At 46.0% G+C, this 24,037-nt stretch overlaps 1 protein-coding gene across 2 annotated transcripts; it reads left to right on the top strand.

The window, feature by feature from the left end:
* The first annotated feature begins 3,583 nt into the window (after positions 1–3,583).
* Positions 3,584–22,546, top strand: Hdc (histidine decarboxylase). Of its 2 annotated transcripts, XM_076929689.1 has the most exons (13): positions 3,584–3,731; positions 5,773–5,945; positions 9,406–9,519; positions 10,393–10,515; positions 13,224–13,358; positions 13,614–13,757; positions 14,239–14,305; positions 15,421–15,583; positions 15,668–15,758; positions 18,322–18,420; positions 21,253–21,354; positions 21,505–21,858; positions 21,972–22,546. In XM_076929689.1, exons 1-13 carry the CDS (start codon positions 3,692–3,694, stop codon positions 22,188–22,190), a joined length of 1,824 nt encoding a protein of 607 aa, XP_076785804.1. In that variant the 5' UTR covers positions 3,584–3,691; the 3' UTR covers positions 22,191–22,546. The 2 variants fall into 2 exon arrangements, with proteins under 2 accessions (XP_076785804.1, XP_034351504.1); XM_034495613.2 differs by having other exon boundaries at positions 21,505–22,546.
* The last annotated feature ends 1,491 nt before the right edge of the window (positions 22,547–24,037 follow it).

Raw genomic sequence — 24,037 nt, 5'->3', positions numbered from 1 at the left:
AGCCCTCATGCTCATACAACGAGCTTCAAATTTTGGGGGAGTGCTTGTTGCTCCAGAAAGTATTCAAAAGCAGAAAATATTTACAGACAGCTTACCTAATGGGAAGACAGTATACATAATTGGATCACATGTTCATTTTCTTAAGTTTCCCCCTGCTTCAGCACAAATAATTGAATTACATGCTGTAGCCACTGTTTGAAATGCTGAAAAATCAAGCTTTCAATTTGTATACTCATAGCCAGTATATAGCTCATGGTTTATAATTGCTTGAAAGTGTTCCTTTTTTAGATATTGCTAATTCTCAAATTTTACAAATACAGCTTAATTTAAGAAACATGTACTTTTCCTTAACTTTATAAGACATTTAAGAGCTCATACTGGATTGCCTGGACCCCAGGGCAATGCCACAGAAGATTTGTATACCAGGCAGATTATAAGCCTTACAGAAACAATTGGCCATACAATCTTATTCTTTACATCATCAAAATAGTAATACCTTGCGACAATAATTTGTTATTTCTAGAGAGTGTGCAAGTCAAATTGCAAAAACGTGTTCTCAGTGTCCTCAATTTTTTTTATAATGGTGTTAATTCTTGAGGACTTATACCTAATCAATTATGGCAAGTAGATGTTACTCAATTCTGATTTTGAAAATTAAAACATGTACATGTGACTTGACACCTTCTCAGGCTTTCTAGTTGCAATTGCTTTAACAGGAGAAGAAACTAAAAATGTAATTAGTTATTGCCTACATTATCTTTCTATGCTTGGTGTTCCATATCAGATTAAGATAGATAATAGAACTGGCTATTTCAGTCAGACATTTGAGATGTTTTGTTGACAGTTTAATATTACCCATATTATAGGGATTTCTTATAATCCTCAAGGACAAGGTATTGTGAAACAGGTATCATGGAACTTTAAAATAATATCTTCATAATTCTCTGAGTGTGAGAAGAGCAGCTACAGGTACTTCTGCCCTGGTTTTGCAAGGAACTCTAACAAAATTGGCTTTTAAAAAACAAAAGAGGGGGAGTTGGACGCTCACAGCAAATCTGCTACTGATCACTTCTGGCACCCTGAGACTAATAAAAATTATGCCACAGTTATATTGAAGGACCTTCTTACCTTTAAATGGAATGGCCTAGACCAGTTCTCATATGGGGCCAAGGATTGATATGTCTGTTTGATACCAAAGAAGGTGCGGCTAGATGGCTGTCAGAAAGATTGGTGAAACAAACAGATACCTCCACAAAGCCAGACCCAATTGTAGATAAAATGAATAACAATTGAGATCCAGGGAAGAGAGATCTCCCTGAGAATTCCCTTCTTTTTTCCTTTCCAGATAAAAATGAGCCACACATGGTGTTTGCTGTTGGAGGTTCTGATCCTGATGCTGGCCTCGGGACTTGTACTACTCAGACCTTCAATGGGCCATTGACAAGGACATCAAACAGCTAGAGATTGGCATCACTAATCTGGAAAAATCCCTCATCTGCTTTTCCTTGGGGGGGGGGGGAGGGGGGACTCTGTGCTGCCCTCAAGGAGGAATGCTGTTTTTATACTGACCATACTGGGGTAGTTAGAAATAGTATGGCCAAGATAAGAGAGAGATCTGCCTCTCCTTGGCTTACCACCCTTCTCCCTTCCATCCTGGGCCCTGTGGTCAGTCCCCTTCTCCTTTTGGCTTTCAGCCCTTGGGCCTTTAAAAGACTCATGGGCTCTGTAAAACAACAAATTGACTCCATGGCATCTAAAACTCTACAAGTACATTATCATAGACTTGATCTGGCTGATAAAGGCTTGGCTTAGCCTTGTGATGACACATCTCCTTTAGGAGCTGCATATAACTCAGATCTGAGCACATTGGTTTGGCATGTCTCAGACAGAATGTGGGTACCTACAAGGGGTGTGTGACGAGGTACTGCAGTGGGAGGACCCAAATTGTCTGCTTCTGAGTTCCCCGAAAAACAAACATGATTGCATAGAGGTTGATGTTGATTCCTTGTGTTTCAAAGCAGCCAACTAGGACCCTCAATATTCTACATGGCCCATGAGACAAATAACCCTCTCTTTTCCCAATAGACATCATTACAAATGATACTGGGAGGATCAGGTCAATACTTTCCCCTTCTGGTTAATTCCCATTTATCTACCAATGAGATTTCTTAATGTCTGAATTCGCCTGCCAGCCTCATTTAAAATTCTTAATAGGGAGGAAATGCCGGGAGCCAAACCCAGGAAATTACCTGCTGTTCTGGTAAAGCTTAGTCAGTACAAGGTTAAGAAAGGACATTCGCGGATCTCAGGTCCTAGGAACTCAAAGAACATCTGGTGTTTCCTGGGAGCTGGTTATGACAGTGGGATGGTCTTGGGCAATGAGGATATGACAGTGGGATGGTCTAGGGCAATGAGGATATGACAGTGGGATGATCTAGGGCAATGAGGATATGACAGTGGGATGGTCTTAGACAATGAAGATTCAATAGTGGGATAGCCCTAAGCAATGACCCTTGCCTAAACTTCCCATTTTGCTGTGTCTTTATAACCTGCCTCCTGAAATTAAAGTTGCAGAGCTTGATCAGAACCCCAGACTTGCTCTCGTTCTTTGTGTCTCTTGTCCCTTCATTCTTTTGCCCCCTTCCCTAGGGTCTCATCGAATCCCCCATGGGCTGGGGCAACTCTGAAGGAGTTTTGATGTTTTGTGGCAGTGTTGGGATTCAGGACAAACACCCCAGAATATGATTTCAGGAGAAATTTCCACCCCACTCTTAATATGCTTTCGTTGTGTTATCCCAAGAAGCCCTGGATGTAGGAGTAGCTCTCAAAAGCTGTCCTTTCGTGAGAGACGTTCAGGAAGAAACCTTGGTTAGGAAAACTGCTTGCCTCAGGAAGAGGTGGGGTGCAGATAACTGCCATCACCAGAAAGATTTCCATCTGACAAAGAGCAGCAATTCTTCCTCCTTACAGAATGTGTGTCCTGCATTCTGCTGCACCCAGTCCCAGCTCTATCTACAGTTCTGCTTGCTATGGAAGCGTCTGTCAACTAAAGGGACTTCCATACTTATTGGCACTAAACAGGTTTTTCTCCTATTGCTCTATCTTATGTTAGCGTAGACAGTAGCTGAGGCAAAGAACTCAGAACAAGTGCTATACAATATTGGAAAAAAAAAAATCTTCTTACTCATTGTCAGTTCCTGCCTGTTGTTGATTTGTCCTGAGTTCAGCCTGGCTAGCTATGGGCTTCTTTAAGCCTGCTCTGTGAGCGCAGGAGCAACTTCGTGTTACTGTGCTACTTATTATGAATACCCTATTTCTGGCCCCTGAGCTAGGAACTTTATCTAAAGCTGGGGCTCTATAGTCTGAATGCAGGGACAGAAGTGATGGAGGGCTGTTTTACCTTGTCTACCCAGAGCTGCTTGGGATGCTAGGTGCCCCAATCACTGTTTCCTCCAATCTGTTGATCAAAGTTCTAATCAAGAAGGACTGGGACAAGAGAGGCTGGAATTAAGCCTGCAGGGAGGGACTTTATTGGGGCGGGGCTAAAGTAGGGGAATAGAGAACTCCTTAAATAAGAGACGCGCTGGCTGCCAGGGAGTGCACAGTACAGACAAGAGCAAGTAAGAAGCCCGGCTGACAGCTGCCTTCCAGTCTCCTCTGTCTGCCTGCCAGGAGGAGCAAGCCAAGGGAGATGATGGAGCCCCGTGAATACCGTGAATACCGAGCTAGAGGTGAGTGACAGGTGGGTCTTCCCTGCCGGTTAAGGCTTCAGAAACTGCTGTTGGGAGCAGGTGAGTATTTGAATTGGGAGAGCCGGCTTCAGAACGCTGATTCTTGGAACAGCTGGCTTCAGTAGTGTTTCTCCTGAATGGGATGTAGATCAGAGTTTTAAAAGGTCCCTCATTCTCTGCCTCTTGTATGCCTTCTTTCATGATTGCTACCTGTGTCCTGCATTTTGTTTCTTCCTGCCTGCCCATAAAATAAACTATTTGTATTTGTGATCCACTCGATTGCCTTATAAAATAGGAGAAAAAAAGTCTTAAATATTCGGCAGCACAAACTCTCTTAATATCCGTTTCTCTGTGTGAAGTAGTTTATTCTTTTAGTGTTCATGCCTAAGTATTCTCCAAGTGCCCGCTTGTATACTGGCTTGCATGGAAAGCAAAGCCAGGTACCCTGTTGCCAGGCCTGGCTGTCTGCAGAGCGGGGATAGGTAAGTGCTTAAAGGGGATTTCTAGAAAGATGCATCCAACAAAGTGACTTGTGACATGATGACTTTGGTTCTGCTTCTTCTGTTTAGTACACATTAGCTGAAATACACATCAACTTAAAGTTTCATTCAAAGCCTATGTGACAACAGAGAATTATGAGTGCCTTTGAAATTTTGTAATAGTCCCATCTCCACTAGTGGGGTCACAGTGCCTAAAATGTCTTGGCTGTAAATTAATATCCTGCTCTAAATCTCTTTCCTCTCTTCTTCCCTACCAACCTTGGCAGGTGGATTCGTATTAGCGTATCATGTTGCTTTTCAACGGTGCACCCAGCTGAGAGCGAGGGTCCCTATTCTACAGTAGGACACATTTTCTGATGAGACTGTCCCAGGATCAGTGGCAGCTCTCTTGTGTCTACTGGGTACCACTGCTGGGTGCCCAAGGCTGGGCATGCTGACTGAGTCAAGCCTCCTGGCTCCTCAGTCTTGTCTGGGCTCAGTTTTGTGAGTAGGGACTCTGCAGGAGCTGAGGTAGAGGGAAAAGTCAGACTCCTTTTCTTCTCTGCTCATTTTCTCCTTTGCAGGGAGAAGGGTTTCTGGTTGCTCACAGTAGGTGGGCAACTCAAGGATGGGAAGAAGTGGACGGCCATGAGAGAGCCCCTCTGAAGGACAAGAGCCCTGAATAAATGAAAGGGGACATAGACCAACTGGCCTGCAGTAGCTTCACTTGTCTGCTTTCCTTTCTTACTAGTCTTCATTCATTTGGTGTGAATTCATTTATTTGAATGTGAAAGCCACGTGACAAACCCTAAGGGACAGCACCAGGGAGCAATGGGCCCCAAGTCTCTGGGGTCCAGGTTGGTTCACAAGCTCTTGTTTGGGTATCTTGGTTGTGTTTTAAGTATGTCCTTTGTACCTCAGAAGTGTGTGTGTGTGTGTGTGTGTGTGTGTGTGTGTGTAAGAGAGAGAGAGAGAGAGAGAGAGAGAGAGAGAGTAAATTTATAGTTTTAATCATACCCAGAAGACGTTGCCAAGTACAAAAAAGAAAGGAAAAAAAAAGGCGAGAGAGTACTGATTTAATGAGTCTAGTAAGATGCTTTTTCCTTTTATTAGAGCTGAACATGGTAGCTTTCATCTCCGCTGACAAAGAACATAGTACATGTGTGTAAGTGTGTAAGACATGAGAGTGTGTGTGTAAATGTGTAACAAGTTTGGGCTACAAAAAAACCCCACCAAGACTTCGCTGTGAGACTAAGTTAAAGAATTAATAGCTATTCTGTCTCTGAGAAGAAAACAATGGGAGAGTAGACGCACTGGCAGGTAAAGGCAAAGGGAAGACGTGTTTCACGTTGGTGCTAATGCTTTGTGCTTTGCAGATTTCCCCTTTGTTCATCTGTTCTTTCCATCAGTCATTCACACCCTTACTCTCAAGGATGCACTGGGGATCAGGTCTACCCCGCTCATGGATCTAGCTGCTTTCACCAAGTCTTTGATCTGGGTTCAAGAGGGACAGGTATGAATTGGCCAAGGAAACATGACCTGGTTCCTCTGCTTCTGTCCAGGGAAAGAGATGGTGGACTATATCTGCCAGTACCTGAGCACTGTGCGGGAGAGGCAGGTGACTCCAAATGTGCAGCCTGGATACCTGCGAGCCCAGCTACCTGCAAGTGCTCCTGAGGAACCTGACAGCTGGGACAGCATCTTTGGGGACATTGAACGAATCATCATGCCTGGGGTGAGACATTGCAGGGGTGATTCCAGATTCCAGGGTACACAGGGAAGGATGTATCCTAAAAACCCCTTGCTTGAATCAGTGTGGCAGTACAGCACATCCCTCATCTCCTGACACCAGAGCCCATCTTCTGGGATGGGAGGGCTATGACTTAGCCTAGAAGTAGGTTTCTTGTGCCAGCGTTGACCTGTAGTGCTGGTGGGAAGAAGTCGAGGCCAGAAGTGTGGTCAGCTAGTGAGATGGATGGAGACAAGAAAATTGGTTTTAAGAAAAGGGACAACTGTGGGACCAGCAAGGAGAGCAGAGATCAGGGACAGTGCCTGCATTTCAATAGATAGGGCCAGGGACTTGCCTTTCCAATCTCTGAAATCTTACCAAATGGATGGATTGAAACAGAGAATACAAGTCCCCAGGACCACACTCGCTGCCAGGTTGGAAGGCCTACTCTGTCCTCTGTGCCTTTCTTTCCAGGGAGGGCTGGTGATTGGTTTCTTGGGAGCAGGAAAGAGCTTTTCTGGAATTGCTAATATGTCCCAGGAGGAGAGAGCAGCCTGAGGGGACAGTGGCTTGGTCAGAACAGATGGAAGCTGGCTGATGCATAAGACTTGAGCTGAACTCACTGCCCTGGACTACGCCTGTCTTCGCCAGGCATGAGTAACTCTAACATCACCCTGGTTCCGTGCTCTGCTCTACAGAGATGATGCACCAGCCCATGATGAACTGTTCCATTTAATCCTCCTAGTGACCCATTTGACAGACAAGGAAACTGAGGCCCCAAGAAGTTGATTATTTTGCCCCAGGTCCTAGGTGGCAGATATGGATTTCAGTCTGAGCCATCTAACCCTAGAGGCTTTGTTTTCTCCCCCATACTTGGATACCTCTATGACAAGTGACTAGGCCTCCCTAAACTGGGCCTGGTCCTGGCAACACTCATTCTATAAACCCACTGTTGACTTGAGGTCTCTCCCATCAGTCTCCCAAAAGCTTTGGCTTTAGATGCAAAGGATGTGTCTACAAGCCAGGATGAGAAAATGCTCAAACTCAGAAAAGGACAAGCTTGCCGCGTAGTCTGTTTTACAAGCAGCTTTGAAAATTGTCAGCTCTAGCACAGTTTTAGGCTTGGTCCTCGATAAGATTATTTCACCAATTTCATTCTGTAAAGCCATCGCAGCAGGGACCAGCTGTAATCAGAGTGGGAATGAGAGCAACTGTTAGTGCAGCTGACTCAGGAAGGAGTCACAACCGTTTTTTTTTTTTTTTTTCCAGTGGGTGTGGCCACAAAGGCTCATTTCTGGATGTAGAGGTCTGTCTGCTTTGATAAGGGCTCTTTTGACTTATCGAGTCTGATTATTTTACAAGAACTGATAACTGCATCTTGATAAGGCCTGGATGGGGGGAGTGGCGTGGGGGGCCCTTCCCTTGATTCCAAATATGGTCACTATGCACAGTGAGAATGAAGGCCCAATCTTCCATCTCATTTTCCAGGCCTTGCTGGCCCCTAAAAGTCAGACCGGAAGCAGCTGACCTTTTACATTCTTATTAAAAATGGATGGTTTTCCTTTTATTTCCTAGACATTGAGAAGAAAAAGTTTTATTTTGTTTAATTCCAAGTTTGGCCAGAAAGTGAGAGCAAAAGAGCAAGCAAGGGAAGCAGTCCAGCTAGCTGGCAGGCAGGCAGGCAGGCAGGCAGGCAGGCAGGCAGGCAGGCAGGCAGGCAGGCAGGCAAGTAGGCAAGTAGGCAAGCAAGGGGAAAGGACCTTGCTGGCAAGTGTGAAGACCCTAGTTCAATCCCTGGAACCATGTGGTGGAAGGAAAGAACTGACTCCCTCAGATACACAGACGCATAGACACAGACACACAGAGACAAACAGACACACACAGAATTAGAAAGAGAGGGGGAACAAAAATTTAAAAGAAAGAATGTAAGAGACTGAGAGAAGCAAGAGAAATCCAGCAAGGGAAGACTGGTTACAACTCTGCTTGGGTGTTTGGGTGGAGTCTGGAGCAGGCAGCTTTGGGATTTAGATGATGTTTGGAACTGTGAGATGTTACCTCTCTGCCACATCCATTCATCTCTCATCAGCAGAACAGGGATGAGGCTTGGACCTTGCTATGAGAAGGAAAAAAAAAAAAACGACAAAGCATGGAAGGTGGGAGATATTTGAACCACCTGGTGGGCTCCTGATTGTTGAGAATTGAAGAGGGTTTGCTGACTAGGAGTCAAGTCCAGATATGTGGTGTGTCTATTACCTAGGGGCCAGTTCCCTGTTAATATTACCACCTTACAAATGGCCAGTTTCTCGTTTGTGTTCATCTACTTAACAGTCCTGGAATTTATTTTATGATGGGGAGATACAGGAGTGGTTTCTGCTCTGAAAGGAGGGTCTGAAGTGTATATGTATTTTGAGACCACCTTTTAAAACAATTAAAAGTGGATCTCAAAGTTGACTGAGGAAGACATGGGGCTTTGGAGCTTGAGCCCCCAAACTCCCCAGTGTGTCAACAAGGAGCTGATTGCGTGCAGAGTAGAGGCGGATCCTGTGTCCTTGGGCTTTGCTCCAACTCCCTGCGTGCACTGTGTGAAACAATGTTTCAGCTACAACGTTGGCAAGAACTTGCTCACACAGAACAGAATGGTGCACTTAAATTCTCTCTAGAGTTGTCAGTAGGGGAAACTCTCAGACTCAGTGTTGCTGAGGTTCACGGGTCAATGTGGGCTCTCGGAACTGAGGGAGGGCCAATGAAGAAAATTTCTAAGAATTAACAGGTTTTGGAGGGCCGTGTCTTCCCAAGAAGTCAGAAGACACAGCTTCACTCAGAGGTAAAGGCAGGTGAAAGCAGGATAGCCAGGGGAGAAGGGTCATGACTGAACAGATAAACAGCTGAGTGTATGTGGTCCCTTGTAGGAGGGCCCTCTCCAGCTCCTTCCTGTATCCCTGACTGTGGGCTCAGGATTGGCCTTGAGTTTGCCTCTACTCCTGGGCTAGTATCTCTTCTCCATCCCTACCAGGCAGTTTAGGACTCATCTAACTGGCTCACAACAGGAGCTTTCTTCCCAAAGACCTCGGTGATCCATAAAACAATAGAAGCTTTGGCAAGAACTTAGAGGAAACACCCGTTTGCCCTTCAGACACTACAGTTTCTGTTTCCTTTTAATTTTTGGCAGGGAATCGGTGTGGTGCTAATGTGAGAGCCCCATCCACATTACTTTCACTTTCCCCCTTCCTTTTTGATGTGGACAGATGGTCTCTACTGATGAGCTAGCTCAGTTCAGGATGTGTGGAGAGGAAAAACAGTAATGAAGGCCTTGTTCTTATGGAGTGTGTTACTTGCCTCTCTGAAAAGGGTGCTCTCCACTTTTACAGTTGTTTCTTTTTGTCCAGAAGTTCTCTAGAGGAAGAGAGGGCTTTCTGGATGTGCCACCTGGTACCAACTATGTGTGCCGTGTGTGTTCTGTCTCTAGGTGGTCCACTGGCAGAGTCCCCACATGCATGCCTACTATCCTGCTCTTACCTCTTGGCCATCCCTGCTAGGAGATATGCTGGCCGATGCCATTAACTGCTTAGGATTCACGTGGGTGAGTAGAAATGTCCTCTAACCATGGTTACCTGGGGACATAGCAGGGAGAACCATTTCAGGGCGGAGGATGTATTCTTTTCTTTATTTCTGAAGGGAGAGAGTGTCTAATTATTCAGCTAATAATGTAGTAATAATTGCAAATAAAAACATTAAATGTTATAATGCTGTATTATTAAAACTTAGTCTTTATATACACTATCTTATTTAATCCTATAGAATCACGAGTACTGGCCCCATTTTATAGATGAGGAAATTGAGGTTTAAGCGGTTTATCTTCCTAAACTCACAGAGTTTATACAGACTTCGATGAGATTTGAGCAGAGATCTGGTTATTTCTACAGTTTGTGACCTTAATGGGGCACTTTGACATCTCTTGGGTCATGGTTTCCCCTGAGCTCTTGTCTCTGAAGAGTTAGAGATATGCTCTGGGGTTTCCCTTAAGCTCTACTCAGCTCTGAGCAGTGTTAGCCTCATGGAACATCCTTATCTCTTAAGCTTGAACCTTAGCAGTGAGTGGGAGGTCGGGGAGGGTCTGACTCCAGCTATTATCTTGGGAAAGAAAACAGTATCTTCTTAGTAAACACTTGCCCTTGGGCTGGGCGTTTCAGGGACTTGGAGAACCAAATTCAAGCCAGTCATTTCTGGGTTGTTTCTCTGACCTCATTGAGGGCAGCTTGGATCCGAAGTCCCCATCCCTGCCCTTTTTGACGGAGGAGGGTAGCTTGGGTAGAATGGGTGTGCGCATCCTGGGCCCCTGGGCTCCACTCCTTCCTTTACAGAAGTTCTCATTGATCTTGCGAACAGAGATCTAGGCATTCCTGGGGCTGGTGGAGGCATCTCAGTGCAAATGAAAGTCCTTTCCTTCTTGCAGGCTTCTAGCCCAGCTTGCACTGAGCTGGAGATGAATGTCATGGACTGGCTGGCGAAGATGCTGGGGCTCCCGGAGTACTTCCTGCACCACCATCCCAGCAGCCAGGGGGGAGGTGTCTTGCAGGTACCTGTGATGATAACCTTCCATCTCATGCAGGGTCATGATGAGCACAGAAAGTAAAGACGAATCCTTCCCCACAATTCTCCCGGCCTTGAGTGCCCTTACACCACTCCACCACCACTGTCACCTCTGCCACATCCTGCCCAGTCGGTGTAGCCTTCACCTCTGCCACAGCTACCGCACCTCCTTCAACTGCCAGTTCATTTATTCCCCTGTCTTCACCACATTCCCTTATTTGAAACAGATGAATTGAGCATCTGATGATTGGGGGTCCAGTTGTCCTTGATTCAGGTTTCAGAGTTTACAGTCTGACGAGACTCCTCTGTTGTCTCATTACACCTTGTGGCAAGAGGAAGGGGGAGTAAGAGACAGCCAGTTACAGGAAGGGCCAGTTGTGGGAAGAGCTTCATTGCTCATACCCTCTGACCCCATCTTTTGGATAAGTGGCAGATACTATCTCTCTCCAAATACTTCTGTTTTTCAAATAGAAATAGCTCCGGGAGCAGCTCTGTGAGCTCACCCATAGACCCAGCGCATTTGGCCTCTGACCCAGCGCATTGGTCGGATGCTCTGGCCTCTGACCCAGCGCATTGGTCGGATGCTCAGGGCTCTGACCCAGCGCATTGGTCAGATGCTCTGGCCTCTGACCCAGCGCATTGGTTGGATGCTCTGGCCTCTGTGGGCTCTTGATATCTGAGGGCGTGGTTTGGAAAACTATGAGAGTTCCTGAGTTCTTCGATTTTATGATAGCCTGGTTTTATAACCTATAAAAACAGATAATGATGTTTCCTGAAAAAGTAGATGGGAGGATTAGATAAATAAAAAGTGAACTCTATCCTTATTCTCACAGTGAGGTTCAATCAGATCCCTATGAAGAAGGCAAGCTTGTACGTGTTGCAGACTTCCTGTGAGCAGAACTTGGGATATAGTTGGAAAAATACACAGTATCGATTGTATACAATCTTGCTTCACTTTTTCTCTTTGTTGTCTTTTGAGTCAGGGGCTCCTCCTGTAGCTCAGGATTTAATATGTAGCCCAGGTTAACCCCCAATTCACAGCAATCCTCCTTCATCATCCTGTGTACTGAAGTTACAGGTGTATGCCACTACACCTGGCTGGTGATCTTGCTCATTATCGGATCTTCTCAATGCTCCTGTAGGTACACAGCACCATCTCAGTGACCTTAAGATCTTAACGAAGCTCAGAGAGCTTAAATAACAGTTGCTGGATGGGAGAGAGAAGATTTTATCTCAGGAGTGTCTGCATCTAAATCATGCTTTCCCCTGTGTTCACTGGCCACCTGAGTTTGAGCTATTCCTATAACCTTCTGACCATCATTCCTAATCTGTAATGACAAGACAGCCATTTCACAGGTGTTGGAGGATTGAGCAGGACAGGAGGTGTTCTGTAAACTATGGGTCATGATACAGAGACGAGATGAGATTATAACTGATCTGTCTTCCTTGTTATTAAGTAATGTTCAACCACTGACTATTCTGGGGGTCTGGTCTACTCTACTGCCCATGTCAGTGGCCACCTGGCTTTCTAGCAGGTTCTGTCAGCTGTAGTTAACCTGAATATTTCAAGAAGTAAGCCCTGTGTGAGTGGAGAGACGTCTGAGATTTTTGAGATACCACTTACATGTCTTCCAGGATCATGTCTGGAGAGAATAATCTCATTCTACCTTGTCTTACTGTGGATGCTTTTCAGTTGGTAGACAGAAATGAGTTTCCAGAGGGATAATGTTAGTTCACAAGAATCACTGAAAACAAAACCAGATCCAAATCATCAGCCATTTGCATAAGCCAGCACTCTTGCTAGAGTGTTCTTGTGGGCTCAAACTCTGTGTCATCCTGGAAAACCAGAGGTCTCTCCTCCTCTCTTTTCTTGTCTTCTCCCTCCCCATCTTTTCCTTGTTCATTCTATTTGTGCTGGGGATCAAACACAGGCCTGAATGTGGCCTAAATAGGAACTCTTACTGAGATGTACTTCTGGCCCCGAGTGTAGCTTTTCTTTTCAATAATTTTTACATGGCTAGCAAGCATAGCCATGAGAAATGGGAAATTCTCTTGCTTGCTTCTGGAACATTCCTTTTCTTGGTTCTGTAGTTACACCGAGAGGGGTTGGCATTGGTGAAAACTTACTTTCAGAATGCAGAATTGGTATGAGTCAGGGAGCAAGGAGGCTCCTGGGAAGGAATGTCCCTCTTCCTTACTGATAGTGACCACACACATGGAGACACACACACATACACACACATACATACATACACACACAGACATACACAGAGAGACATAGACACACACAAACATGCACATACACACACACTGACAGACACATATACACACAGACACACAGAGACAGATATACACAGAAAGACAGACATACACAGAGACACACAGACACACAAAGACACAGACACACACACAGACACACAGACATGGATACACAGACATAGACACGTCAGACATAAACACACACAGACACAGACACACACAGACACAGACACACACAGACACAGACACACATACACACACAAACACACAGAGACACACACGCATATCATACATAGGATCAAACCAGTCACACACACACACACACACACACACACACACACACACACACACACACACACACACCATACATGGGATTAAACTCAGGGAACAGGACCTAAAGAGGCTGACACAGTTGGTAATCCCTCTTCACTACAGAGCACTGTCAGTGAATCCACTTTAATTGCCCTGCTGGCAGCAAGGAAGAACAAAATCCTAGAAATGAAAGTCCATGAGCCCGATGCTGATGAATCCTTGCTAAATGCTCGTCTTGTCGCCTATGCCTCTGATCAGGTAAGTTGCCTGACAGAGGCCACACCCTCATGTCAGGGCTTGGCTTTAGGGGCCTCAATACTTGTGTAATTCTCATCTATATCTGTGAATCCTAGGTTTCTGGGATGTTTGAGCCTGGGGGTTGATTTCAGAAACCATAATGAATGCCTGTTTCAAAAATGGGTATTAGATTCCTTCAGCCTTGGTCTTTGGCCTTTCCTGTTCATGCTCATCTCATGGCAGCCCCTTGCCGACTGTTTTCCTTGGCGCATGTAGGCCCACTCTTCAGTGGAGAAGGCTGGCTTGATTTCCCTTGTGAAGATCAGATTTCTGCCTGTGGACGACAACTTCTCACTCCGAGGAGAAACTCTCCAGAAAGCCATTGAGGAGGACAAGCAACAGGGCTTGGTGCCTATGTTTGTAAGTCAGAATGCATCTTTAAGATTAGTGTGCTAGGACATAGATGTTAGTAACCAAGGGATTTTAACAAAATCCTGTTAAGTGATGTGCTGCAAATGGAAGCAGAACAAGCCTTAAATTTAGTGTTTTACAAATTATGAGGTAGCCTGACTTACTGCCCCCCCCCCCGTTTCTTTGTTTCTTTCTTTCTTTTTGAGATTGGGTCTCACTATGTAGGCCTGGACTCACAGAGACCTATTTGCCTCTGCGCTCTTTAGTGCTGGGATTAAAGATGGGCACTATGACACCCAGTGAAACTTTCATTTTAAATGTACATGTGTATAAAATCGGTTGCTGTGTAAAGTAGATTTCTTAGTGCAAATTATGATAAAATGGAGTGGAGTATACACTGTTCTGGGTGATAAGCACAGATGCAGATGATATCAGGGGGTAAGTCTTTGTTCAGGCTCAATGTGTCATGTGAACCTTCATTTCCCTCTAGGTCTGTGCAACGTTAGGGACCACTGGAGTCTGTGCATTTGACAGGCTGTCAGAGCTGGGGCCCATCTGTAAGTATCTGTCCTTTTTGGCTAGGAAGATAAGGGATAACATTTGAAATATTTGCTAGAACAAGAACTTGGAACCAGCTTCACTGAATTATTTTCTTTGGTCAATTTGGTGTGAGGGAGGGAGGGAAAATGCCAAAGGTCATGAGAGTCACTCCACAGCAGTAGAGGTCATTGGGCTTTTCCTAGTGGTGAGGTAAAAGCCAGAAATTCTGTATTTTGCATTATGTCCTTGGAAGCATCAGTCTGCTCTCCATTTTGTAACAAATACCGTAGATGATGAAACTGTCAAGAGAAATGCTTTATGTTTGTCTCACAGTTTTGGAAGCTTCCAGTTTATAATCAATTGGTCCTGTCACTTTTGGAGCCTGAGTGAGGTACAATGTGGGTGTATGTTGGAGCAAAACCACATCACAAGCCAGGGAAGGAGAGAGGAGAGATTAGGGTCCCACCACCTCTTCAAATCACACCCCAGTGACCTCCTGATGGGCTCCACCTTTTACAGGTTTCACCCCCTAGTATGGCCACCCTGTGGAACAAGCTTTTAACACATGAGCCTTTCGGGGACATGGGACATTCAAGCTACAGAAGAGTCTCAAGCTTTCACATGCTCTCACATGTAATGTTGCAATCCATTCAAAGCAAGCTGTATTGAAAACAGTGAGTGAAGCTCAGTGAAATATCTCCTCCTGCTTCTGGAGAGGAAAAAGGCAGATCAAGGGAAACCACAGGATGGATAAGACACCCATATGTAATTGCTTAATTCCCTAGTGAGAAGCCCACCAGGGACAGACATCTCTCTAAGTGCTGTGTTAGATGCACTGACGTTGCTTTCTGGGCTGTAGAGCAGTTGGATTTTGTGCTAGGATGTTCCAGGTCGAGGCCAAGGATGTAATCCTCTGCCCAGTGATAGAAGACCTACCTATTAGGAGGCAACAATATCTGCTTCAGTTTCACCTCCTAATACCAACACCCTGTCCCCTCGTTTCCACAACCCTCATCCTTTTCTAGATCTCTCTGCAGCCTGTCGTGGTGTGGGCTAGGTGAGCAGCACCTTTTGGTTGGCTGGTAGTAGCTCTTCCATGTCTCCCCTCTAGCAGTGACATTTGCTTTCTCAGGTGCCAGTGAGGGGTTGTGGCTTCACATCGACGCTGCTTATGCAGGTACAGCCTTTCTGTGCCCTGAGCTCCGGGGGTTCCTGAAGGGCATTGAGTATGCCGACTCTTTCACCTTTAACCCTTCCAAGTGGATGATGGTACACTTTGACTGTACTGGGTTCTGGTGAGTTGAGCTCTCCACACATGCAAGTACCTCGCTTCCTTAGAGAGAGACCTCAGCCACTAACACCCACTTGAAAACTCACAGGGTCAAGGACAAGTACAAGCTGCAGCAGACCTTCAGTGTGAACCCCGTCTACCTCAGACATGCCAACTCTGGTGTGGCCACAGACTTCATGGTGAGTTTTCAGGAGTGGGCAGCCAGTCCCTAAGATAGGGACTATTGACTGACACCTGAGGTTTTGCATGGCTTCTGCCTTCAGAAGCAGCACGCTATGAGTTCATTACATGGTTTCCCACTAGATACTCTTGATTTCAAGTTGTGCACAAGAACACAGAATGAAATCCGGAAAATGTAAAAAACCCTAGAAAAATCACAATTCCTAAGTCTTTTTTGGCTTGTTTTCCTCCCCAAAGTATTCTCTCTGTCACAGGTAGATCAGCTAGCTCCTTTTTACCATCTTTGGAGATCTAGCTTCCATCTGTTTTTCCATCTGTTTATCTATATCTATGTATGTATGTATGTATGTATGTATGTATGTATGTATGTATTATCTATTTGTCTGTCTATCTATCTATCTATCTATCTATCTATCTATCATCTATCTATCTATCTATCTATCTATCTATCTATCTATCTATCTATCTATCACGGCCTAGCAGGAGAGTATAGACGATTTCCTGGGGGGGAGGTGTTGGTCTGATAGCCACTAATGATGTTTTCTAAGAAACAGCTGAATCTCTGGGAATGTCTTTCTTTGCTGCTTTGGGAAGCTTCTATCATGGCACCACTGTGGAATCTAGTGGACTTAATTTCCAGGCATATGAAGACATTTCCAGAGCAACGAGGCTGCTCTCTTTATGGTAATACCAAGGTTCTTATAGCTGTTCCAAGTTTCTTTGCACCCAAGGGATTACAGTAGAAGCCTAGCCCTGCTCTGTGAGGATCTGGAAGCATTACAGTGTTCCAGGTGCTTAGCTTGGGAGGGATGCTCTGGAATCAGGACTGGTGTCTCTGTTGTGAGCGGGGCTTCTCTCCATTTCATTCTATATCTCTCCAATGGCAGAGAGCACCAACAGCAGGGAGATCCATAAAGCCTTGCGAAGACACAGAGGATGACATCTACAGTTAGGAGACATCTGCAGTTGAGGAAGCTCCATGCCAAGCTTAAGGCAGTCACTGGGCCCACATAGTTTGGTTTTAGCAGAGTGAGAAGAGTGGAATGGAGATTAAGCAGAGATCAGAGGAGAGCACAGCTGAGACGCTCCCTGCCCCTCTCTAGCAATTTTCTGATCCAACAAGGTGGTCAGTTTACCATAATCATCTAGAAACTGGGACATTTTATACGGGGCTCTGAGCACCCAGTCATCTTGTTGCATGTCTAAGGGCAAGGGTAAGCAGGACGCAGCACAGATTTTTGTCCTTTCCTAAGGTTTTAATGCCCTCTGCTGGCTGGCTAACAAAAGTCCTGCTCCCTTTCCCTCTCCCTCTCCCTTTCCCTTCTTCTCTCCCTCCCTCTATCCCTCTCCCCCCCACCCCCCAATGGTCTTTCTACGTAGTCCTGGCTGTCTGGAACTCCACATGTAGACCAGGCTGTCCTTGAACTCAGCAGGTCTGCCTGCTTCTGCCTCTCCAGTACTGAGATTAAAGGCCTGTGCCACCATGCCTGAGAGTTTAGTGCAAGGAAACACATTGTCCTTGATACTAGAGAACTATGCCAGCTGTGTCTGGTCTGGAAAACTACAATGAAGCATAAAGATTGGGACACCAGTAAAGATTTGTCAACTCCATGGAGAGAGGCAGATGACTGTCCAACAGGATGGTGGAGGCTTTCTGACATTTGAGGGAGAGCTTAGGAGAAGCCATGTTGCTCGTTAGAACAACTGCAAGTGTCCCCAAACCATTGGCTCCGTTTTCAGACCTGAGCACTGGGATTGGGAATTTTCAGATGTGTGGCAACTGCAGCTTTGAACTTTAAGCTCTGTTGTTGAATTTGGTACCAGGACAGGTATCAGTTTCAGCCTGAGGCAGGAGTTCCTATGCAGTCTGAAAGCTTGGATGATGCATCTGAGGCCACTGGAATCTCACAGGGGAAAGCCAAAGCCAGTAGGTGGCAGCAAGGTTAAGTAAGGACCAACCATGTTGGTGCTGGAGATACACATGTGATTCATAGCTCACCTGTTTATTATCTAAACAGTCTACACTGACTGGACAACTTTCTCTGAGGTTTTGCATCCACTGTCCCCAAGTCACTTTTCTGGGAAGTGCCTTTTTTTCTATGCCATCGATATGCCAGTGAGATAGCCCTGTCAAAGTCACCCAGGATAAGGAGCGGGGCAGAGCCGAAGGAGAGCCCAGGTCTGTCAGGCCCCAGTGTCTAAACTGTTAATCACCGTATGAAAGTCACCACCCATGTTGAGAAGAGCAGACTTAGAACTTTAATTTCTGCTAGTTACGGAACTTGCCTCAAGTTTCTAGGCTGGGATGAAATACTTAAAACAGCAGTTTGCGGGAGGTTACCCTCTGTTCCAGGTCACAGGCTTGGAGCCACTCGTCCCGCTCTATCTGTGCAGTGCTGCCCAGATAAGCTTGTCTTGGTTTGCTCCTTAGCAACAGCTTTGGGAGTCATGGCGACACCAGGGGATCCCAGGAGTGCTGGGCGGGCAACACATAATTTTAAGAGTGCCCAGGGGAGTGGGCACGTTGCTTCTAACCACGAGCTCTGTGTTATTTGTTTCTAGCATTGGCAGATCCCCTTGAGCCGGCGATTTCGTTCCATTAAGCTCTGGTTTGTGATTCGGTCCTTCGGGGTGAAGAATCTTCAAGCACATGTCAGACACGTATGTTGTGTGAGAACCAAGGGACTGAGCCCACAATGCTTTGCGGTTTCATGGGAAGGGAGACTTTGCCCCGGTTTCACAAATCTGCCTAGGGGCTTCTTGGTGTCTGGATCAGGTGGTAGGGCGCACAGAGGGGCTTCTGGGACTTGACTATTGGTTATGTAGAGGAGCGCTGACCTCCACGTCATCCCAGTGGGCTGCCTGTGATTTGTAGTTCACGTTGTTTATCTTCTAAACAGCCAGCACTAAAGGGCAACTTCCTCTGTGCTTCTGGCATCTCTTGTTTTATCACTTCCGGGAGAGTCTCACCTTTCTTGTAGTTGTCTTTGAGAACTGAGTACTCAAAAGCCTAGTTTGCAGAAAGAGAAAGTGAAAGTAGGTCACAGAGCAGTGTGCATGGTCAAAGTAGGGTCACATCATCTTTTCAAAATGGAGTGGTTCCATGTCAGCCTCTGACTGTCGTGGCTCCCTGGCAAATGGTGTGTCAACACAGGTACACCTGCTCTTATCCCTTCTAGGCAGGGTCTGTAGTGAACACACTACCTGTATTGTGTCCTCCTTTCCCTTGGCCTCTGCTCTGTCTCATACACATCTTGCCTCATAGGAAGGAAGAGAATAGGGCAGGAAGAGAATGTCTTATCAACCAGGAGACCCAGGCCCAAGCTTTGGGAGAATCATCCACCCTTGGATTTTAGAATGTGAGGATGCTGAGGAAGGTGGGCTCTGAGGGAGCCACACCCGGGCTGCCATAGTGGGACAAGTGGAGAATTTTGACAGGGCAGGTGGCGAAAATGGGCCTGAAGGGTAGGAGAGAATCATAACCAGGTTAGAAATGAGGCGTGAACACTTAAAGGCCAGGAGAACAGTAGTGTGCTTTTCCTGGACAAGGAAGAACTTCTTAGGGATCAAGTGGGGATGTAGCTCTGTTAGTACACGGTTTGTTCCCCATGTACAAAGCCACTGTTTGACCCCTTAGTGTTGCTTAAACCGCCTCCTGGCGGTGCATGCTGGGTAGTTCCACAGTGGGGAGGTGGAGGCAGAAGGATCAATGGTACGAGGTCATCCTTGGGTACATAGTAAGTTTGAGCCAGTCTGGGATACACGAGAGAGAGCCTTTCAAAAAGAAAAGAAAGGAAAAGAAAAGAAAAGAGAAAAGAGAGAAAAAGAAAAGAGAAAAGAGAGGAAAATAAAAGAAAATTAAAGTTCATGAGGCAGTGGTAAGAGCTTGAAATTGACAGTAGAGAAAGAAAGTGGAGCAGAGAGAGGTTGGTTCAAACGGCACTGTCTCCTCATGGTCAAGGACGACACCTAAAGTTCTGTCTTCTTCTAAAATGGAACATCAGGTGGGAGTTACAGCCCATTAAAAAATCACTTAGCAGGGAATGGAGAGATGGCTCAGCGGTTAAGAGCACTGACTGCTCTTCCAGAGGTCCTCAGTTCAATTTCCAGCAACCACATGGTGGCTCACAACCATCTGTCATGAGATCTGATGCCCTCTTCTGGCATGCAGGTGTACACACAGACAGATCACTCACATACATTTAATAAATCTTTAAAAAATCACTTAGCAGAGACTGTATGAGAGTCTCAGACTGGAACCTCTAGCCCTATCATGTTCTATAGCCCTATTACGTGTCATGTCTGTCACTCCCTTTCCCTCCCTCTGCCACACAGGTCTCATTATGTAGTTCTTGCTAGTCTGGTCCTCAATATGTAGACCATACTGGCCTTGAACACACACACATACACACACACACACACACACACACACACACACACACACACACACACAGAGAGAGAGAGAGAGAGAGAGAGAGAGAGAGAGAGAGAGAGAGAGAGATATCCAGTCCCCCCCCTCCACCCCTCACCCCAGAGTGCTGGCATTAAGGACTATTAAACACCATCATTCCTGGAAACCTTGAACTTCTTCTGATCCTCCTGCTGAAACTTCCTCATGCCTGACTTTATTCAGTTGTTGACTGAACTCAGAATTTTGTGCAAGGTATGCCAGAGGATTGCCAGTTGAGCCGCAGCCATGTCCTTTATTTAAAAATTTCATGTAAAAGTAAAACTCAAGAGAACCACAGGAAAATTTAAGAGATCATATAAACTTTATAAAAGATCAAGATGCTATGAAATCTTTAATTTTTCATGATAAATATCCATACCATATTTAAAAACCCGTGTTTTAGTGTACAATGTAGTGTGACATTTCCTGTATTCAGTATCAAGTGAGCATCGCCATTCCAGAACATTTCACCATTCCAAGAAAAACTCTGAACCTATTAACTGGATACAAGGGTTTTCCATGGTGTAGGTGGTGGTGCTACATAAAATACAGGCTCCCCGTGAAGAGTCAGTAACAAGGAAGCACTTTTCAGCCATGGAATGTGATGAGTGTGGCGAGGTGAGGGAAGTCAGTAGATATTTGTGAGGCAGAGTTACAGCTCAGCCTACACAGCCTCCTCTGGTTTCCTTTGGGTGCTGAGTTGAGTCCTTGCTTGGCTCCCTTAGCTGATGGGGAAGCTGAGAAGCCAGAACAGGAGGCTGATGGCTGAGTTATAAAGTACTTGACTTTTGAGTTCTGGGGTTAAGTTGAAAGAGGACTTTGAGACACAAGGTCCCTGGGTGGGTGTGATGTGACAGAAGATGAGACAGTAGAGGTTTGGCAGCTTGAATATGAGTGAGATCAAATGGGGAAGACAGGCAGGCAGAAGCCACACAGGTCTCAGGATTCATCTGTATCTCTGGTCTAAAGTTGTTGAACAGTATCAAAGATGCTGTTTAGTTTTGGCCTATTAACCACAGTTTTCTTTATGTTTACAATTCCAGGGTACAGAAATGGCTAAATACTTTGAATCTCTGGTCAGAAATGACCCTTTCTTTGAAATTCCTGCTAAGAGGCACCTTGGTTTGGTGGTTTTCCGTCTGAAGGTAATGTGCTCTTGCGTGGCTCCCTGAGAAGGATGCTTCTATTCCAGAGTTGAAGGGGTAGCGAGTCCCTCAGACCAGTAAATGCTGGGCTCCGTGGAGTGCTTACGAGCAGCACGATGTAGGATCCAATTCTTTTTGTTCTTCATATAGGGTCCCAATTGTCTCACAGAAAGTGTGTTGAAGGAAATAGCCAAATCTGGCCAGCTCTTCCTCATCCCAGCAACTATCCAGGACAAGCTGATCATCCGTTTCACTGTGACGTCCCAGTTTACCACCAAGGATGACATCCTGAGAGATTGGAACCTCATCCGAGAGGCTGCTAACCTTGTCCTGAGCCAGCACTGCACTTCCCAGCCGAGCCCTCGAGCCAAGAACCTCATCCCGCCACCGGTGACCAGAGGCTCCAGGGACCTGTCTGGTGGGCTATTCCTGGAGTCAGTCAACGAGGGAGGAGATGACCAAGCCCAGGCCGGGAAGATCATCAAGCAGCCAGGAGCCAGTCTGGTGAGAAGGGAGGGCAGCTGTGATCTGGAGATGATGCTGGATCCCCTTGATGATTGCTTCTCAGAGGAGGCCCCTGACACCACCAAGCACAAGGTGTCATCCTTTCTGTTCAGTTACTTGTCGGTACAGAGCAAGAAGAAGACAATGCGGTCCCTCAGCTGCAACAGTGTGCCTATGAGCGCCCAGAAGTCACTCCCCTCAGACGCTTCTGTGAAGAATGGGGGCTCCTTCCGGGCCAGGATCTTTTCCGGGTTCCCAGAAGAAATGATGATGATGAAGAAAGGTGCCTTCAAAAAGCTGATCAAGTTCTACAGTGTCCCCAGCTTTCCTGAATGCAGCTCTCAGTGTGCCCTCCAGCTACCCTGCTGCCCTCTGCAGGCCATGGTGTAGACTGGAGTCTTCAGTCAGAATGCAAGGGTGTGCTTCAGGGAGTTCGGGAACCCCTCGAAATTGTGTGCAGTTTGTGTGCTTATTATGTGTGTGTGCATCTTGAGGGAAGCAAGCCCATAATTCTGATCATAGCCTCACATGAGGGTTCATGACCCACAACAGATTGTAATTGGGCAGTTTAAGCCGGCATGCTCCAAAGGGTTGCAGGCTTGTGTGACAGAAGGGGCTGACAGGGTGGTGTCTGGTTAAGCTTGGAATGTGAAAAACAACCAGAAATAAATTGTGATTATATCTAAAATGAAGCATAGTCTGTCTTAATTGACAGCCAAAACATGGGTGATGAGGCAGGTAACATGTCGGAGGTGCAATGCTTGTGCTGCATCTTGCTTTTCAGAAGGCTGAATATTTTTTTAAAAGATCTATTTATTTTATGTATGTGAGGACACTGTAGCTGTCTTCAGACACACCAGAAGAGGGCATCCAATCCCATTACAGATGGTTGTGAGCCACCATGTGGTTGCTGGGAATTGAACTCAGGACCTCTGGAAGAGCAGTTCGTGCTCTTAACTGCTGAGCCATTTCTCCAGCCCCTGAAGATTTTGATTTAATTCTGAGAGAGTTGAATTGGAGGATCCCTTGGTAGCAAGCAAGGAAAGCAGCTTGTTGTTTGAGACAGGAGCTTACTATGTAGACCTGGCTTGCCTGGAACTCACTCTGTAGATTGGGCTGGTCTTAGACTCTCAAGTGCTAGAATTTAAGGCATGGGCCTCCATGCAGGTGCCAGCAGTTTTTTTTTTTGTTTGTTTGTTTGTTTTTTGTTTTTTGAGACAGGGTTTCTCTGTGTAGCCCTGGCTGTCCTGGAACTCACTCTGTAGACCAGGCTGGCCTCGAACTTAGAAATCTGCCTGCCTCTGCCTCCCAAGTGCTGGGATTAAAGGCGTGTGCCACCACTGCCCGGCAGTGGTTTGTATTTTTAAAGTATCAATTCTCAAGTAACTCTGTGGCTTCCATTGTGCTCATGGAGAGCTTTGTGACCTGAGGCAGAGGTGCTCTCATTTATAAACTTCCTTGGAATGACCTATGCAGGCATCTTAAAAACCAAACCAAACCAAACAACAGCAGCAACAACAGCAACGACAACAACAACAAGGGTCACTGATTCCTGGGGCTGGATACACACTTCCAATGTAGAAGACTGGAGTTCAGTTCCCAGTGCCCATGTCAGGAGGTCTACAACTGCCTGTAACTTAAGTTCCAGGGGACCCCTGGCTTCCTTAGGCACATGTACTCATATACACAGACACAGATACAGACACAGACAGACAGACAGACAGACAGACAGACAATTAAAAATGAAATAAATCTTAAGACTAATTCCTGCCTTCCATTCCCAGAAATACTGGGCTAGTTGTCATGGGGGTGGCCTTGGGCTTTGCCAGGGGGATGTTAGATCTCCAGATGAAGCTAATATACAGTAGTTTGGGAGACCACTGTTAGACTCACTAGATTCTAAAAGGGTCAATATGTCCCCAGGTGATTTCAAGGCACAGGCAATTGGGAAGTATTGTGCTGAGCCAGCACTTCTCAGATTTGAGCCTGCGTGTGAATCAGGGGGAGGGCTTGTTAAAACTCCCATGGCTGAACCCATTCCCACAGCTTTTGACTCTGGGTCTGTGGGGTAGGAGGTGGGGCAAGGCTTTACATTAGGAAGCTCCCAGGTGATGCTGCTGTGGTCCGGTCTGTAGTGTTCTGTCCAGTTCTCCCAGTGGCTGCTGAGTAATGTCAATGG

This window comes from Arvicanthis niloticus, chromosome 2 (assembly GCF_011762505.2).
Source record: "Arvicanthis niloticus isolate mArvNil1 chromosome 2, mArvNil1.pat.X, whole genome shotgun sequence".
NCBI classification, from domain to species: domain Eukaryota; kingdom Metazoa; phylum Chordata; class Mammalia; order Rodentia; family Muridae; genus Arvicanthis; species Arvicanthis niloticus.
Note: the sequence above shows the minus strand (reverse complement) of the source record. Positions and strands in the feature narration are given on the sequence as shown.

Bases quoted from the DNA above. Each gene is read 5' to 3' on its own strand.
- Hdc (XM_034495613.2), top strand. From the start codon at position 3,692: ATGATGGAGCCCCGTGAATACCGTGAATACCGAGCTAGAG. The intron at 18,421-21,252 runs GTATGTTGTGTG...TTACAATTCCAG, and splicing joins TTCAAGCACATGTCAGACAC to GGTACAGAAATGGCTAAATA. The intron at 21,355-21,504 runs GTAATGTGCTCT...TTCTTCATATAG, and splicing joins TGGTGGTTTTCCGTCTGAAG to GGTCCCAATTGTCTCACAGA.